This window comes from Gymnodraco acuticeps, unplaced genomic scaffold (genome assembly GCF_902827175.1).
Source record: "Gymnodraco acuticeps unplaced genomic scaffold, fGymAcu1.1, whole genome shotgun sequence".
Taxonomy (NCBI): Eukaryota; Metazoa; Chordata; class Actinopteri; order Perciformes; family Bathydraconidae; genus Gymnodraco; species Gymnodraco acuticeps.
In genome coordinates this window covers 2720435-2740802 of record NW_022991513.1, presented here as the reverse complement: position 1 = coordinate 2740802, position 20368 = coordinate 2720435, and the positions used below count along the sequence as shown (strand labels likewise).

Genomic DNA, 20368 nt, shown 5'->3' with positions numbered 1-20368 from the left:
TTTTTTTTTGGGTTGTGCAATCTTAGGCAATTATGTGTTGTCTGTGAAAATTCAAATATATAAGCATTTTAATCACACCTCTAATATATTTATGTTGTCTTTTGCAGTTTGATCAGCATTAACAAGCATCTTGGGGCAACCTCTTATTTATGGTAAGTACACGGCTACTTTCACATTACTTGCATAAGCTGATCTGTGACATTGTCAGTTGTTCAGTGTCAATTGCTAATTCTCTTTTTTCTCTTTTTCAGGTTATGCATGTGGCAGTGCAAACACTGCAGTTTGGAACTAGCTAGCAGGTATTTGTTGTTAAAACATTTCCGGCAGACACATGCACATTTAAGGGGCAGTTGTCGCTATCCATGTCCATATACTGATTGCCCATGTTCGTTTGACACATGGAGTAAACTTTTAAATCACACATACAAAACTCATGCTAAACAGCTAACACCAAAGCCAGTAGAATTAACAAGTAACAATTGGTTGTATTGTGCTTGTTAATAATATTTTTAAGGTGAATGCGGAGTTTTTGAGGATCACAACATCACCACTTCAATCAAAGTTCATGTGGCAGCTGGACCACTTCTCAGACAAGCTCTTGAAGATCTTCAAGACCAAAGGAGGAGTGAAGGGGCACAAAATCAAGGAAGCCCTTGCAATATCAGATTCGGTTAGTATAAATGCAGAGAACCTCGTTTTTCACTGTATTGTTTTTGTCCATGATCATATGAACACATTTAAGAAATTGTCTGCTTTTATAGTGTTTTTAAGGCAATAGCTTATTGTGGAAATGTAGGTGTAAGGAGTCCTGCTTAGGGACACACACGACAGATACAGCCCTCTACGTTGTAAACTACCTGCTCTGTTGCACATGCATTGTGCTTAATTGTCTTTGATTTATCGCCCCTGCTTTAGTTTGAAAACATCCACATCAAGAGGGGGTGCATCCTGCGAAGCATCGCGATCTACCTCAACGAGGATCCAGACTCTTTTTTTAAGGAGTATCAGGTATGTTTATCACAATATGTTTTCAATGTATTGGTTAACAGTGTTACCCACAATTATAACCACCATTACTTACATTTATAATAAGAAAATTATATGGCACACAACCCTATCCCTGCTTACATCTAAATATCTTATCACATATCATAAATACATGCAGAAATAAATAAATCTATACATTAATATAGGAATGAATATATGTAAGAATGAATAAATACAGAAATAAAAAAATAATAATAAATAGATACAGAAGTAATTTCATCGGGCAAGTGTTAAAATAAATATAGAAAAAAGTGAATTAATACATTTATACAGATATAAATACATCTATAAATTAACATAGGAATACAATTGATAAATACAAATGTGAATTAAAACATGAATATATCTGGAAATAAATACAAATAATAAATGAATGCTGAAATAAATATTTACATTTATATATAAATACATCTATAAATGAATAAATAAATATGGACATGAATACATATGTAAGAACTTATAAATAATTGAATAAATACATAAATAAAATAATAAATAAATGCTGAAATATATTAATCAATAGATTCATGTTTAAAAAGGTATGTGAATGCAGCAATTACTAAATTGTTAAAGGAATAATTACATAATCACATAAATCAAGGAAATAAATTATTAAAGAATAAATAATCAAATACATATCGAAATAAGTAGGTAAATGCATAATTAACTACAGGAATAACAACAAATTACATTATTAAGTAGGGACGTAAACAAATAATACCTGAATTAATAAATAAGATAACGTTGATAATCAAACAGAACATACAGGAATATATCTTTATAACTTATTTATGCAAACATTTTCTTTCAAGCTTAATTTAGTTCTGTGTTGGAGGTCCTAACCTTCTCTGGTATCACTCGGACATTTTTGTCCAAATTGGTAATTTTTCACATCAGATTTGGCTATAATGATTTTGTGTTTTTTCTAGATACTTTTTGGAATTTCAATTTTTCTAATCGGTCTCGAATACACTGTGTACAAATTACCCTAATTGTCCATTTAAAAAATGTTCCCACACTTCCCAAAAAGTGTGGGGGAAAAATATTTAAATATAATATTTGTATCATATCATTTTATCATTCAAGTTTTTGAAAGTGGACATTTTTATCCTGAGTGGCCAAATAGGGTAGTACATTTGAGTGATACCAGAGGGTTAGTCTAAAACTGTTTTGATCAATTAGGAGAGCCACATAAGTAAATCTGCTTCTATAAAATGTAGTAATTCAGGTTTTAGTTAACACATATGTTGTATGTTTGTGTCTTTGTTCAGGCCTCTGCCTCTGAAGATGCCAAGAGGGACATGGCAAACACAGTCATGGGCATATACACACTTCAAAGAGATGTGGATGGGCAGCCAGAGGACGTGGGAATTGTCATCGAAGGCAATATAGTCATGGACAACTTGGGCAGCGTGATTGTGGGGTTTGTCATGCTATTGGGACTTATTTATGCCCTGGATTTGAGCTTTCCGGACAACCTCAAACACACCTTCGAGTTCATGCAGAAGGTAGTGATGAATCTGGATGGGCACAAGCTGAATGGTAAAATCGAAAGTCTGAAGATCAAGTTGTTCGATTGAAATGTGAAAAAGAAGTGACTCATGAGTTCATTGTTGTCATTTTATTCACGAGTTTCCTAATCAGAGCAGATTGAGCCGTTATATCAATCATTTGTTCTGTGCTTTTCTGTATTTGTTTCAACACACTGTAACACTATTTCCATATGTTGGTGTTTGCAGTGCACTCTTTATGTTATGTGTTATTGTCCTGTTAGAAGAGCAGTGCATACCCCTGTTATATTGTATTCATTGTATTTGGCAAAGGGAGATTTGTAAGTTAATTATAGGAGTTCCATTTCTCTGCCATTTTAAAAATGGTATTATCTTTCAGAAATGTTTTTCATCTTTCAGTGTGAATTCATTCATTTTAAAAAGACTGTATTGAATGGAGGATTGTTTTGAATAATGTGAATTTAAAAATAAAAAAAACTAAACCATGTTTTCTATCATGTGTAACACATTTTTATTAAATTATATTTAACCTCATTATTTCATTTTCAATTAATTAAATAGGATTTAGGTGGACTAGCATTATCTAAATTCATAAAGGTAATGTTATCATTTTACTTAAACTCTATTTGAAAAATTTGAGTTGGACTAACTCATTTACATTATACTGCATGGATGCCATTAGTTTGAGTTTGTGCCACATATATTTATTGGATGGAAAACCTGCCAACAATAAAATTGAGTTAATCCAATGAGTTATTTCTTTGAGTGCATGCGCATATACCGGATTTGTATAGTAGGCCTACAGTTGTGAGGTAATATCCAGAACTGAAAGTATTTACTATTGAGACGCATGTCTACCATAGCCCATGGGCTTCATCAGCAAATTGAACATAGGCTTAGTTTTACACTGCAGTAGCCTATATTAGTCTTAACAATTAACTTTGAATCTAATTCAAACTTATTTTCCTGATCTGATTTGAATAGTTATTTTAGTTTTATTATGTATGTTATATAGCAGGATCTCATGTGCTGTTAAAGAGAGTAGCCTATACTGGGAGGATTGTTCAATATTTTCGCAAAAAAAATGCCATAAACAAATATGTTATATACCAGACAAACAGCAGCCTTCAATACAACACACACAGTAAACCAGCTTTCCTCTGTTTAGTGTGGAATATAGTATAGAATCAATTATTTCGAATTACTTTTACAATTTGGATTAGTTGCACACTTTTAGCGGTCACATTTTGAAGCTTTCAGCATTTTCTAATGTAAATAATGATCAATTAAAGAAAACTTTGTTTTGATTTTGTTTGTTTCTCTATCCCTTTTTTACTATGTGTCGCTCTTGGTTCATCAGAATAAAAACACACTCCCATGTACTGTACTTATACTCAATATGAAAATACTTGTACTACCGTGACAATGAGTATTTTCACTTGGCTTATCTTAAGAATGCAAACAAAAACATGTAACACCATAAGAATAACATGATTGTTTTCCTTTAAAAAAAACATGAGAAGTCCTAAAACAAGAATAAAATCAGACGGTTCAACAATTACATTAAAGTTTACAATAATACACAATATTACACAGACCTGGGCCTTTGCATGTCTTAAAAGTGCCAAATACACGGTGGAAAATAGTTGTAATACTCATCTAATAAGTTTGAAGTACACAAAAGACATTGGTTTACAGAAGTATGTATTCTGATACTCATAACCAGAAAGCAACCAGCTTCTCTCCTGCATGATCAGTTTGACTATCATCCCTCAAGTATTACTGTGATTTACTTTGACTAGTTCAATTCTGATTTCTGAGAAGAATACAACAAAGAGAAAAAGGGTTAGCATTAACAAAATATCAAATTTGACAGTATTTTCTTTTGCTTTTACATGTTAAAATAATTTGGGAATCACAGAAGAGCTTTTCATTTCTCAGTACATGCACAACATTTTCTAGATATACCCATAATTCTGAAAATCATAATAATGTAATCTTTTTACATGGTTTATAACCCCATATTTCTGGTTCTATATTTTTATTGTATTCCAGCTAATTCAAGATGTAAGAAATCCGTTTTTGGGAGAAACTGGTGAAACAGCAGAATCATTGTAGTACCTCTAACAGAAACATAATACTTTTTGTATGTACAGTCTGATAATGGAAAGCGGCCTGGTTTGAACGAAGGTGGTAAGCTGCTTAAACAATGTTTTAATCAGAAAACCCTATTGTCTCATTTGGAGTAACACTGTATTATTTGGATTAATACTATGTGTTGGTGCAAACCCTCTTATACAAATTATTAGAAATGCCTGCTGCTGCTAGAGCATACAACGTGAAATACACACTGTCCTTACATACTAGTCAATCAGATGTGCATGTACTCAGTTTGTATTAGTCAACTCTGTCAGTGCTTTAGTTTTTCTCTAAAGTAAAAGAAACCAAGCTGCTATGATGCAATTAAATGTATTGTGTTGTCTGATATGTACACCCTGTTGGAAGGGAGTTGAGCCTCTGATATGAGTGTTTGCTTGGGCGTTGTTGTTCTCTTCCTTCATGTTTGGCACTTAATCCATGTCTTCTGTGTCTTCTCATGTTCCTCCCTCATATTTCCTCCTCAGGGTCAGAGCTGTGGTTGCTCATCTGTGACAAACAGGCAGACAAAGACGGGACAGTGAGAGACAAAACAAAGGGACGTTTCATTGTACTGCAATCTCACAATGGCCAAGTATTCTTTAATGGAGCAAGCATTAATTGATTTCACCACAGCAGAGCCTCATGAGTAGATTAATCTCCTCACAGCTCTTTGACATTGTTAATGGGAAAGCTTAAAATAATGTAATAATAATTAATTTAAAATTAATATCTGGTCTCAAGATCTTTTTCAATTTCAGTGGGAACCTGAGTTGTTGTGTATTATTGTCCTAAATAAAAAAAAGAATGTAGCAAAATATGAACCCACAGACATTCTGCCTAAAACAAAGTCACCAAAAGTGCAGCTCCACTTTGACCGTTGTCATGAATATCGCCAGTAACCAATTATATCTATATTTCATATACGTACATATTTATCTATTCTAATGGTTTTTTAATGGTTTTTTAAAATAGGTTTTGTTTTAGTTTTTATAATGTATCTTCTTTAACTGTGTTTATGCACCATATACACCAATGCAAAATACATATTCGTATGTGTAAACCTAGCTGGCAATAAACTAGTTTCTGATTCTGAGTAACTAACATCATGCTGTAAAGCACTAGGGAAGGAACCAGTGCACACAGCCTTCAGGTGCATTTACCGTGTGGTGGTCATCATCGAGATCCCTCTGGTCGGGTTTCTCTCGGTGGATTCGATGACGAGAGCTGGGTGGAGAGAGGGAGGAGAGGGAGTGCTCGGGGCTGCTGGCAGACAGAGCGTAAGGTGAGCCAGCTGGACTGTCCTCTCTCAGGGGAGACCCTAACACACAGGAATAAACACACACATGGAGTTCAGGTGTTGAGCTCTTTAGAGGATAAAGAAAATACATGTGTTCTGTGGGTCAAATACAAAAACCTGCGCACATCCCACTGACTTTGTACGAGATGACAGGCAGAATCTAATAGAGGGAGTGACAAGAGGAAGGACAAACAAGGAGATACCAGGAGAGAAGTGAGAGACAGCAGAGCTAGATAGTGACAGACAGGGGAATCAAGTCGAGCCGGTGATAAATTAATAGGCTATGAAGATGAGAGCTATCACACGCCCAAGGTCATTCAAAGTAGGAAGAACACACATACTTCCCTGAAGGTCTGCACCGTCAGTTAAATTAGCCCCAGGACACATTCTCATTTTAGTTCACTATGTTTATTTATTCAGCCTGATGTTATGATAATGACTCAAGGTTATGGTTCTTTTTTTGTACAAGAGCATGCAGCAGTGATTGTGGATATAGTGCTCAGTTGAGGGTGGACTACAAATTAAAAGCTTTGCTTTAGTTTACGAGCAGTTTAATTAAGATTCTCGCTAAACCAATTTTCTTAGGAAGGATAATAAAGCTCTGCCTTGTTCCTTCCTTCCCTGGGTTGTTAGTCTTTTTGGCAGGTGCGGAAACTGTATTGGCTTCTAATGTCCACATGAGGACAGCAGAAGCTCTTTTCATGCACACTGAGCTGCTGTTGTTCCAATTCATGATATGTGTCTGTTTTCTGAAGCTTCACCAGTTCCTTCCACCACACTGTTTGTCCAGCATATTCGAGAATTCGCTCACAGCATTAAACCAGACAACGCACTCCAGTTCCTATCAGCCTTTATTCCGTTTTTCTTTTTAAATACCTGACGGGAGTAAAAAGAATTGATTTGTCAGGTAAAAAAGGAGTGGCTCTGGTGGTGCAGTGCATTCCTTATTCCCCAGTTTCCCCTGCGGCACAGATCCTAAATCATTTTGATTGGGGTTGTGACTGTTGGAGATAATCAAGCACAAATCTAAAAGTAGCCTATTGCCTGAGTCCGCCTTAAAATGTTTTTGATGTGTGAATAGATTATCTATCATTCGATCTCCCACCTACCTGCCTCCACTGTCTTTGTGAATGAGTGTCTCACCTTTGTGGTCATTCCTCTGTGTGTCCATCCTGTCAAGACTGTCAAGCAGCCCATCGATCTGTGTCTTTATCAGAGTCAGCTCCTTTTTAATCACCTGCAACTCCTCCATGCCCACTGCAGGGATGAAGAGAGGGAAAACGTAAAGGACATTAAGAAATTACACAAGCAGAACATCTCTCAGGGAGACCTTTAAAGTTAGACATATTGGGTTATGGGGCATAATATATTAAAAATGTGGCATGTGGCATTATTTAGATGTTATGAACTAGTAGGGCAGCATGAGCATACTTAACTATCCCATTTCTAAGGATCATATTTAGATGTCATAAAAGGGGTTTGATTACAATAATTGTTCTACACTGCGACGTTTCTCTCATCAGGAACATCACAGAAAGGTTTTTTAAAAACCGTTGACTGAACTTCAATACTCAGTGTGTGCTCTAAGTACTACACACAGCATACTTTGCCTGCAATTGCTTTATACTTGAGGGATGGGTATACAAAAGTATTAATCTGAGGTTGACGTTTAATTCTTCATACAGACAGGCATTCTACTGACTAGAGTTTTAGAGAAACATTGTAAATCTGCAGCTTCTAGTGCAACCTTTTTCGTGACTTGTTCCATTCATATTACTCACACTTGGATGTGGTTGAATTAGAGGATTGGGCTCTGGAGCTTTTGGAGTGGGTTCTGTCTCGACTGCGTCTGTGCCCAGAGGAGTGGGAGGAGGAGCGCGATCGCTTGGCCAGACTGGGTCCCAGGGGCAGAGGAGACAAGGAGGCGGGCACACGCTGGTAGTCATACGCCCTAAAAATGTGGGAGATACAATTTTAAAACATTAAAACAAGAATTCCTTCAAATCAGTTGCGGAGAAAAGTAATGTTTTGGTATCATTAGTACAAATCAGTAATTGCATTGGGCCTAATGTTGAAATATCTTAAACCCAGCCGTGGCTCAAATAAGTTGGTGATACAAGTTTGAAAAAAAATTGTCCAAAAGGGAAACATCTTCAGTGAAGAAAAGCATATGTTGAAGCAGTTCATAGATAAATATGGATATTTATATTTTATGGTCCTTTGTCTTTCTATTTGGGTTTCTGTCTCTCCTGCGCTCGTGTAGCCTCCTCCCTGCGGACAGCTCCATGTCTCTATCTGTCACTGAATGTAATGGGTTCTGTCAGGGCCAATCAATAGCTCTCCGCCAGGCTCGTAGTGCTGGTGACAGGGGGTGTAACACAGCCAAACTCTATAGTGCTTAAAGAACCCACACTGTGTCTGTATTTGTGTGTATGTGTGTGTCTATGTGTGTGTGTTACTATTAGAATAGATGTGAATTTGTGATTGAAGCAGAAAGTGATTTGACCTCACATTGAACCCAACAGCAGGGCTAAGGGCTACCAGAGCTAAGGGCTACCACAACCACCAATGCAGGAGGTGTGGGAACTAGGCCAATCAAATCTATGAAAGACTAATGTGTCTAACTAATTGTAGCCCTTAGAAAGAAATGGTACATCCCATTGTTTTTTAAAATAACACAAAGGGATACACAGGGTTTCTGTTGGTTCACCAAAAATAAATATGTTACTTTTTAAACTTTAAAAGAGGGCCTGTTATGCAAATTCTCAGGTTTCCTAATTGTAATTTGCGCTTTTACTGTGACATGTCTCCATGCTTTAATGTTCAAAAAGCTCTTTATTTTTCTCATACTGCCTGTGTTGCAGCACCTCTTTTCACCCTCTGTCTGAAACCAGAGCCCAGTCTGCTCTGATTGGTTAGCTGGCCGGCTCTGTTGTGATTGGTCAGCCACTTAGAGATGTCCCTCCCCTGAGCCTATCACGTACAACAGTGACCATCAACTGGATGCCCACGGGCCACATCCAGCCCGCCAGACATTCTCATCCGGCCCGCATGACGGGTGTGACTGTGGCGTTAGTGCGTTCACCCCCCACTCATTTTTTTTTTACAACGTCGCGTGAGTAATGTGCAGTGCCGGAGTCCAACAGAGAGGCAGCAGCTGCGGGACAGTAGACTGCGTACTGCGTAGCTTTCCCTGCCCTGAAGAAGAAGTGTTCCTTCGTTGTGAAGAGTCTGCTTTATGCGCTCCGCAGCAGTAGCCCCGCTGCGACAGAGTCCAACAGAGAGGCAGGAGCTGCGGGACAGTAGCCTCGAAGTGATCCTTCGTTAGCGTATTTGACGTTGTTGTCCCCCCGGACAACAATGTCAACATTCTGGGCTATATAAAAATCGCTGGCCCGCGAAAGTGTGTATTGGATAAATGTTGGCCCTTGGACAAATGTAGTTGGTGATCCCTGACGTACAATGTGTTGGAGCGCTAGCCAATAGAAGCACACATGTCACATAGTGATGTCACTATGTTACGGAAGTAAACAAAGGAGTACAATGGAGGTGTTTCAGGCAGGGGGGTGAGGGGGGGAGTATGTGGACGAGAAACTCACAGGGATTTAGGCATTTTCAGAACATTTACATGTACAGACACATATGAAAGGGAACCCCCCCCCCCCCAAAAGAGTAATAGGGCCACTACAAGACACTCTAATACTACATAGATTAACATGTATTTTTCCTTCTGCTTTTGTTCAAAGAATGACATACGGACAATAGGGCATTATATTTTCAATTAAACATTACTTCATTGACATTTAAATAATGTATTTAACTATCTATGACAATAATTCCTAGAAATAATAATTAATTATATAACTTAGGTCTAGATAAGTGGAAGAAAACTGAAGGATGGATAAACCAATTTAATAATTAATTAATTAACTTTTTGATAAAACTTGCATTACCCATTATGAGACAATGAGCCTCCTCGCTACTGAAGCTGCAGAAGCGACAGTTTTTGCTTTGGGTCTCATAGTTCTGGCTGAATCTCCACAAAAAATGATTGAACAGCTATAACCATGGACAACATATCCCGACAGGATTCAGCCACATACAAACAAATATATATCTAATGTGAGTGTCTACTGCAGGAATACAAATATATAAGTAACATTTCAAGACAATGGCAACATCGTGGACTTTTTATGGGGGAATTGAATCGAGTGCTTTCCAGATCTGCAGATAACAACAGTTTGAATATTCTCTCAATCTAGTCACAATCTGTATAAATCTGGATGGAGGACAGTCTGAGCACAGCCCAAATGGTTTCTGCGCAGCCATGAGAGAACAGTTCTCCTGCTGTAATACGTCAGCCGCCAACAACAGGGAGGCAAGCTGTCAGCTCCAAGGACTTGGAGTCGGACAGTAATGTGGATTTACTGATAGAGCTGTTAGCCAGTCTGAAGCAGCCCGACTTCCTGAAAAGTTTGCCATATTGTTTTCTGTTTGGTTATTTTTCTCTAAAGCCTCTTTACTTGATACTGTGTACTTTGCACATCCACAAGACACATAGTCATACGCATCACAATGTCACATAAGGATGAAGTATATTAGGCCCTTCTTAAGTGTGAGATAAGAGGATTTGAGCATTGTCCATGTGGGGAGACACAGAGACCAAAGACTTAGGGGAGTTTAAAGTCTTTTAGAGCTGTTTGCGGGGGCAGATAGACAATGTGTTGTTACACCGGCTTTGAAGTGTCATCTCAGAGAATGGAAGCTCAGACATGGAGAGACTGTAGACGAGTGAGGATTACAGAAAAGTGTGTGAGTGTGTGTGAGAAGAGAGTGTTTGTCTCTATGGATTAGACCCCACACGGAAAGCAGTTTTGTCAGCTGGGGCTGTTATCTGTGTGTTGAAAGACACTTTTCTATCTTGTTCGCACAAGAGGACAGTAGAAAAAAAAAAAAGATTAATTTCTCCTTTTCCCACGTACTGTTATTCCACAAAACAACAAGCACGGAAACAAAAAGACACACTCACAACCACACATAATCCCCACACACTCACACCCAGAGGCAAACACATGTGCGCACACACAGAAAATATACACACATACCCAAATATATCCCCCCCCACACACACACACACACACACACACACATACACACACATACACAGCTGTCAGTTGTGCTAGCCAGCAGCATGGGGCATAATCATGCACTGTGTTAAAAACAAATTGAAAATCAGTAGTGAGTGTACCCCCCTGAGCAAAGTAAAAAAAATGCAGAGTAAGGCATACCGAATGCAAAAAAAGATGACAGATACTGGGAGTAACAGAGCATCAATACGTGCGCAAAGGCACTGGAACAAGGTGTATATTCTATTGTGTGAATTTGTGTGTGTGTGTGTGTGTGTCTGTTATGTGACTACTTGCTTTTATTCAGATATGCTGAGTGGATTGTTTATGATTGAGACCTGGGGGATTTGGTAAAGGTCCCTGCGCAATTTCAGTGCAGGTCCAATAATACAGAACCATTCTCAGTCCAACTAAATACCTCATCTACCTAACCATTGCACTTGATGGTACACTGCACAACAGTGTGTTCTGCAGTTAAAAAAAGTAAACACAAGCTGTAATCTAACATGGTTTATAATCAGTACTGTGTTTTTAAGGCTTATTATGTAACCCTTATACATGTATATGATTTATTGTTAAGCCGTTGTGGGCACTAAAGTAATGCAGATTCACTGAAAACGACCACCAATCTGTGACATTTCCACAACATACAACATCATTGTTTGGCAGTTAACATTTTTTTATTTAGCCAGCTTTAAATGCCTGCATTTAAGTTACAATACTATATAGCCAACCAACAATTAAGTGTTTTTGCTTTGTAAGTCTTTCAGTGAAGGTTTTCTTTTTTTTATTATGCCCTCAATTTGGGTGAAATAAAGAGCATTTGTCTTTGCTTTAGACAGAGACTGAGATGAATAAGTCTTCTGTTAGTTTGGGTTGACCGAGTGCACAAAAGACAAATACAGTCAAATGCATACTGATAAATATCTGTATGTAGCAATATTGTCTTACCTTAGTGATTAGCTTTCATTTCTATAAAGGCATACAAGTGGGAATAATAATAATTCCTTACATTTATTATAGCGCTTTTCCAGATGCTCAAAGCGCTTTACAAATACACATTACACATATACAAGTGGGAAGTGATCTTTTGTATTGATATACAACGCATACTGTTCAGTATGTCAATATAGTACTTTGGTCATTCAGAGCTTTCCCACTATATATTCTTTTTGTATTGCCTTTTAAATTCAAGCAAACCATTTTTACTTTAAATGGATGCAACCAAAGCAAATGATTTGAGTCTGTAACACAAGTTTGGATGCTCAAATGGACATTGAACCGTCTGGGTGTCTTCAAAGAAAGTGTGCATTTGCCTGTTCTGTGTGTGACATGCAGTGCGTGCATGGCTGTTGAGTGGTAACAGGCAACATTGTGAGTAAAGACAGGATGATTGACAGCTGTGTGGCCGAAAACGACAGGCAGAGGAGACTGTTAGAGACACCAAGGATGAAGAATCCACTTGAGCCTCCTTCTTGAGCGTCCTGTGACATGCAGACAAGCATGTGAAGGTGTGTGAGCTGCCACTCGTGTACCTGTCATAGTAGTCCTCGTGATAGCTGTCATAGTCCAGGTCGAACTCAGATCTGCAGGGGAGATAGAGACAGAGACAGAGATGGAGAAGGGGTGGTTGGTAAAGTATTCGTAAAAAACTACAAGATGCTCTTTCACTGGGGCGATAACACATTTCACTTAACAAACAGTAAGCTTGTTTGTTGTGTCAGGGTGTAAATGTGCGTGAGCCTCAACAGAGTAATATGGTACAATCACTTCATCTGGAAAGAATGCAGTGTTCATGAGCTCCAGCCAGCTAGAAAAAGATATTGGATTTGTTTTGCTGCAGCATCCAAGGTGGAAAATCCATAGAAATTGGCTTCTGTGCCAACTGTACCACTCACCGAACATCTCTATGTGTAAGCTTGGGTAGGCAAGCAGTGAGGTAGGTGAGTGATGTGACAGGAGAGAATTTATATGGGCGAGTAGTCAGTGTGTACCGGCAATACATACCTGAGGAAGTGGAGGACAGAAAAGTGACACTAAGCCGCAGCGAGATCACATTCTGGTGTGACAGACGCCAGCATTCCTCTCTGGTTGGCACACAGAGTCGCTAATAATCCCTCCATGTTTCTCACCATCCGTCTGTCTCTCTCTGACTCACTCCCTTCAATCTGTCTTTGTCATTCTTTCATTTATCGGTTCTGCTTTCCATTTTGTTTGAACTCGCTTCATCAACTACTCTCTAATCAGTATTTCTTTACTTGCAAGGCTACTTGAAGTAATATAGGATGTTGTTACTTACACATTCAGCAGGTATGAAGCAACAGCACGTCATAAAAGTCTTGGAAATTAAATATTGTAATCGACCAGATATGATCATGCCGATAAGCTGAGACGTCATTCAAGGATACATTATTCACTTTTGTTTGTGTACCCATTGTAATTTATGTCTGCAACCTCTTGTAAGCTATTGAGATAGCAGTTGGCATATATAGTATGATTCCAACACAGAATTGATGTTCTCTTTAGTGTTTATTGGCACTGGGAAGTGGTGATCAGGAACATTTGACATATTGGATGCCAACAAAAATACAAAATCATGCATCCATAGTTTTATATTCAAATCAGTGACATGCCCATGTTCACAAAATATAGGCCATTTGTATGTGGATTTTGGAGGACACTTAAACATATTTTGGAAGACTAAAACCCCCACAATCCTTGCCATCTGCTGATCACCCAAGGTGGCAGTGGTTCTCCTGGTTACAGAAGAACTTCTGGTTGCTTTGTTTTTACGTCAGGGAAAACAGCAGTGGACTAGTCTGAAAACTCCACATTCAGAATCACACACGTACAGTTAAACATCATCGGACTGTATGAAGCTGTGTGCTGTGTGTGGGTCTCTGGATTACATTACATGTCACTTGTTAGACGCTTTTATCCAAAGCGACTTACATACTCAATACCGTGGGCTATCCCCACAGGAGCAATTTGGGGTGAAGGGACACAACGACATGCTGACTGCAGTGGGGTTTGAACCTGTGACCCCCTGATCCAAACACCAACGCACAACCCACTGCACCACACGTCTCCTTATTTTGGATCTGAAGTGTAGACTTATTCTTTGGACTGTACTCGCGTCTCGTCAGCGTTACTCTCACAGACTCTTCTCTGTCTCATACCAGCTGGTTTTCAGAACTCAGAAGACAGGAAACCACAACATTATTCTGTTGAATCTAATGTTAAGACTGTCCTCTAGTAATCAATTCAAAATGTACATGCTGTTTTAGAGTTCTGCTTTCCAAGTGATTTCAGCCAGAAGAAATCCTCACTGGGGGGGAGATGTTGTTCACTCCTATTGATGATCTCACGTTGGCTCTAATTTTGTCAAAATATAATTTGTTAAATAATTACGCTTATTTTATACTTTATACTTTAACCTTTTTGTTCTTGTCACTTGCACAGGCCCAAAACATTTCCATGAAGACAAAAACTCTGCCGTTTCAAAAGCAATGCACATAAAAAATCATTAATGTGCCAAAAACACATGCAAAGAAAGTGTAGCGTGTTTCTCTTAATGGAAATGTGTTGTAGCGTGTTTGCGCCTGTCGGCCACCGTACTTATCTCTATCTCACTTAAAAACATATTTGAACAAATAATTAAAAAGTCAATGTAAACAGTATAGATCATATATGTCATATGATTAAGTGAAGCTAAATGGACAGGTTAGCCCAATCCATACCGACCTTAATTACATCCAGAGAGAGAGAGAGAGAGAGAGAGAGAGAGAGAGAGAGAGAGAGAGAGAGAAGAGAGAGAGAGAGAGAGAGAGAGAGAGAGAGAGAGAGAGAGAGAGAGAGAGAGAGAGAGAGAGAGAGAGGGGGGCAGATGGACAGCAGGGTCACTAAAGGCTAATTAATATCTTTTCATAATTTCTCAAGTGCCAAGGCAATCCATTAGACATGGCTGGCTATAAATCATCTCAGCCTCGGCATGCCTGTCCCTGTGTGTGTGTGTGTGTGTGTGTGTGTGTGTGTGTGTGTGTGTGTGTGTGTGTGTGTGTGTGTGTGTGTGTGTGTGTGTGTGTGTGTGTGTGTGTGTGTGTGTGTGTGTGTGTGTGTGTGTGTGTGTGTGTGTGTGTGTGTGTATTAGCAAAAGAACAGATGCAGTTAGTGAACAAAGCATCCTATAGATTTCCTCAAACATGCATACCCGCCGTTGGGCAGAAAACCGTCAGTTTCACTGCAGTTTAATCTATTGGAGAACCTCGAGAGAGTGTGTGTGTGTGTGTGTGTGTGTGTGTGTGTGTGTGTGTGTGGTGTGTGTGTGTGTGTGTGTGTGTGTGTGTGTGTGTGTGTGTGTGTGATGAATTATTAGAGATGTAGTTCACTTGGCTTAGAGCCTTGACAGATGCAATTTAAATCCCGCTAACAATGAATCAAAGTGACATTTTTTGTGAGATTCTTGTTTTCTCGATTGTGGTGACATCTTGCGTGATACACATTCACTGCCATAGTCTTTTGTCCTTCACTTCTTTTACGATACATTTACAACATTGTCAACAGTTCTTTGTGAAGTCATCAGACTGGACAGATACCTTTTTTAAAGATAATACAATATATATAAATGTAGGTAAAAAATTAAACCAGAATATTGCCGCTGTCTGAAAGTAACCGCATCTTTAGTTATTCAAAATCTAGAAAAAACACAAACAATCTTTTGTCACTGACAATAAGGTTTCCTCAACACAATAAGATCATTATGTATGTAACACAGAGATAGATAAGGTTTAATGTTAGTTTAAAAACATCTGATGCAGAGCAACATCTACATCAATATTTATTTTATCTTTTAATATCTTTATGGTAAATGTAAAATTCCCAGACCCTTTTTTCTGTTGCAGTAACTAAGCAAATACATTTGTTTTACCGAGGCGCAGTTAAGTTCCTCAACAGTCAGGATCAAACCGTTTAGGGACGCCTCCCAGCATGCATTGTAAAAAAGGATTAAGTAAGGCTCATGTTATGTGTCAGCCTCCATTTTTAATAGTGTTAATGTGCTCCTCATTGTGTTCCAGAGCCATTGTTTTGACATTTCACCTGTTGTTACACAATTAGACATATGAGCAAATGCAGTAAGATTAGAGTCCTGTTGTGCCCTGACATTTTCCATGTGAATACAAAGATGGGTTTATTGCTGCATGGTGTGCCTGTTGCTAACAATAAGGCTGCAAATAAATATGCCGCTAAGTTCTTCGAACCCCAGCTCATCGTAATGCTGTCTAAATACTAAAAGCATCTGTTCTCTCTGATTTCCATTGTGTTTCTGTCCTGTTAACTGTGAACAACAACTGTAAATAAGATAAGATCTTGTCGACAACACGCTTATTTCCCTTTTGCTATTTGTCTTAAATCCTGTTTGAGAAATTCACATATATTAACAAACTTCTTCAGTCATGTTTTTTCCTGTTCAGAAATCATTATAGGATGAGACATATTCCCTCCTTTAATGAGAGGAAAATTAATCCATGCTTTTGTGTTTTCACGCTTGGATTTCTGTAATTCTCTATGCTGGCTTCAGCCGAGGAGCTGCAGCTCGCCTTCAGCTCATTCAAAATGCTGCAGCTCATCTTTTAACCTTCCGGTATCATTCGATTGGACTACGCAAATTAGTCATTCGAGACAAAAATGTCCACTGCAAAATGCTTTGATAAAAACATTATATTAAAAGGTTTTTTTCACAACTTTTTTGTGTTTAATCTTTAAAGCAACTTCTGCCCTAATAGAAAATACCAAAAATGTAATAATTTTCAGGATTTTAACCCTTTAAATGCCATTTTGAATACATGAAACCGCTGTTTTTTTTCATGATGAAAACAGAGAAAATTAGTTATTTTCCAAAAAATACATATCTGGGGACTGGCTCTTTTTTTTTATAACAGTCTTGGATATGTCAAAGATTAGCAACAAAATTGATTTTTTTGCATTATTAGTTTTTGCACAAAATCAGATTGAACAAAAAAGTTACAAATTAGTCATTCGGGACAAAAATGTCCACTTCCAAAAACTGCTCTAAAATGACAACAGATTAATATTTTTTTTAACTTTTTGGGGTTAAATCTTTCAATCAACTTCAGTCCTGATCAAAAATACCAAATGTTAACTTATGTTCAGGATTTTAACCCTTGAACTGCCAGTTTGAAAACATGAATTTGCGTTTTCTATGAAAAACATGCACAAAAAGGCAGTTATTTTCCATATAATGAATGTTGGGGGGGGGTCGGCTTTTCTTTTTTTTTAACACAGTCTTGGATATGTCAAAGATTAGCAACAACATTGATTTTGATTGATTATTTGTTTTTGCACAGAATCAGATTAAACAAAAAAGTCACACATTAGCCACTCGTGGACAAAAATGTCCCATCCACTCCCATTATAACCACATCTTTTGATCTCTCCGCCATACCGGTATAAAATCATGCATTTTGTAATGTCAGGGTTTTATATTGGAGGAAAATAGTTCAATTTGTCCTTTTTACTGTATATCACCAGATGTGACATTTTACCATTGAATTACATGCTTGTCATTTCTTGGTTTCTTTGCCTGTTGTATAATGGGGCCCTGAGAGTCATTGGAATACATGTATGCAACTAATATGATGTTAGGTGGGTTGGTATGGATGTGGAAGAGTGGTATCAGCTGATAAATGTGTGTGTGTGTGTGTGTGTGTGTGTGTGTGTGTGTGTGTGTGTGTGTGTGTGTGTGTGTGTGTGTGTGTGTGTGTGTGTGTGTGTGTGTGTGTGTGTGTGTGTGTGCACAGAGACAACAATATACAGTAGATTTGGTTTACAGCAAGTTGCAGTTTTCGCCTCATATCTTTCTTTCTCTCTCTCTTTTTCTCTCACTCCCTCATTCCCAAACTCATACACACTCTTACATATTAAACCTCCTTATACCTTGTATGTGTGTGAGTGATTGTGTGTGAGAATGAGACAGGAGTAAGTGTGCTCTCATGAAGTTTTGTTTTTCATTTGTGCTGTTTCATGTGTCTTTGAGGTAAACCACCATTATCTACCGGTGGAGTTTAGAGTTAAATATACAAATCTGGAAATTACCATCTCAAGTTTAGTACCTGAGTAAGTTTCTGAATTGTTAAGGCTTTTGTCCAAGTTCATAGCAATTTTCATAGCAAGGGGGGCCATGCATGTTTCTATATTTGCCACGGCGATTTAGAAGTGTTTGGTTTTATGTAAGATTCTTTCAATTTCAGAAATAAATCCCAAGAATCATTTTTATTTCTTCACTTTTTCTGACTGATGTAGTTCCTATCCTGCCTAATAGTCTCAATAGTGAAGTACCTTTTTTTGCTATAATTACATATGTATTACTTTATGAATATAGGAGCAACAGGACCCCACATGCTTAGCCAAACGTAAACAAATAACACTCAAGGTCAAGAGCTAGTGTTTAAACATTGCTAAGAGTGTGCAGAAAGGATCTTTTTTGTATCCAACAAATGAAATGTAATGTCTCATGCTCTTTCTCTGATTTCCATGTGACCAAAAAGGACAAGACAGTCATTTTTGCAATAAAGTTATGAGTGCAGATTGAGTTGTGGTAGCCTAATGTAAAGTTGGTTTGATAATATTCTTCATGTGGCAAACATAGATGAACAGGAAGCAGGTTGATACATGAGAAATGGTTCTGAGAGATTGGAAACTATAAACAATAAGTATGTGATTTACAGAATAGGAGACAAATACACTCTTGGCTGGTTATGAGCGGTTCGATGTTCCCTCAAAGTGTCATTGCCCATTAGGACTAAGCAGTGACTCCAAGAGCCACATATCTTATGATTAAGAGGCAAAGGACAAAAAAAGGTTGTTACATTGCATGTGAAGGTAAAGTGCATTGAGATGTGATAAAGCTGATAAAGCTAATAACAGACTGTTAAACTGTAGAGTACAAAGTGTGCTAAAAGTGAATGTTTGCCATGATTGGAGTATGTGTTTTTACACAGTAAAACGTTGACACACATCTGCAAGCCAATGATATAGAGGCAATTACTACAGAATGTCCAAATACATTCAAGTAGCTGTAGGAATTAAGACTATTGAGGGAAAGGAAAAAACAACTTACTGTGTCCTATTTTATGAAAGACATGTTGAATTAGAAACAAGTATCTTCTCGTATCTTAAAGAGAATATGAAGCATCATATAGGACCCGATGCCACCAATGGGTGTTGTTTCTAGCCAACATGGCCCCCTGTCCACATTCATAGTCAAATACAAAAAAAAACACAACAAAGCAGTATAATCACGAGACAACACATTGAAATACAACCTACATGTACACGAAAGATTCTGACAAGAACATGTATTCAAGAAGAAATGACAAAAACTGTGAAGTGGGACTTCTCTTCTGTTCAATCAGAAATGAGAAAACTACTTTTTTGTTCATAGACTGACAATTAGAGGTGGAACAGACGGAAAGAGATACCATGGGATGTTAGGGCGAGTATGATCAAGATGAGAGCAGAGAAGCTTTGATGGGGGAGGAGGGGGAGATAAAGGGAGTGCTGGCAGCTCCCTCTCTCTCCCTCAGACTCTCTCTAAGGACAGACTGAGCTAATCTACTCCCTCTTTGCCGTTCATGTAATCACTGTCGCTCTTATTCTCTACATTTTACTCACTGACTTTTTCTTGTTTTTTTGTAAAATGTAATACTTCACCTGCATTAGACATACACATGCATAAGAATAGCCACACGGATAATAACAAGACGGAAACTGTATATTTCTTATTGATTCATCTAAATTATATTATGCTACAGCTATATACTAGGGCCGGGACTCGATTAAAAAAAGTAATCTAATTAATTAGAGGCTTTGTAATTAATTAATCGCATTTTTAATCACATATACATATTTGACCTGAGAACAGTGAGAAGCAATTTTTTTCACATGGATTTTAGTATACCATTAGGCGCATTCACACCGCAGTACTTTTCCCACAAAGGTTCATGAGAACTTGGTTCATGAGAACTCTTTGAACCTGGGGGTGGATTAGGCAAATTAAGCCGCTGACGTCACTTCTTCTTCTTCTGCTTTGGGTTTACTGGCAGTATATACTGCCACTTCACGGCGTATACTGCCGCCCAAAGTCCCCGGAGTTGGGGACTGGCTTCAGTAGAAGCTGCTGGGAGTCCCAGCAGCCTTCCGAGTAAATCGCCAGAACGCCGACACCTCCT

At 38.1% G+C, this 20368-nt stretch overlaps 1 protein-coding gene across 1 annotated transcript in view; it reads right to left on the bottom strand.

Annotated features, from left to right (window-relative positions):
* Positions 1-4044: 4044 nt before the first annotated feature.
* Positions 4045-20368, bottom strand: part of LOC117533273 (heterogeneous nuclear ribonucleoprotein C-like) — a 35292-nt gene continuing 18968 nt past the window's right edge. The window contains exons 3-7 of the mRNA XM_034196918.1: positions 12656-12706; positions 7776-7945; positions 7138-7251; positions 5858-6015; positions 4045-5204 (exon numbers count right to left, since the gene is read on the bottom strand). Coding sequence (XP_034052809.1) covers positions 5166-5204; positions 5858-6015; positions 7138-7251; positions 7776-7945; positions 12656-12706 — 532 coding nt within the window. The 3' untranslated portion in view covers positions 4045-5165. The remainder of the gene's footprint in view (positions 5205-5857; positions 6016-7137; positions 7252-7775; positions 7946-12655; positions 12707-20368) is intronic.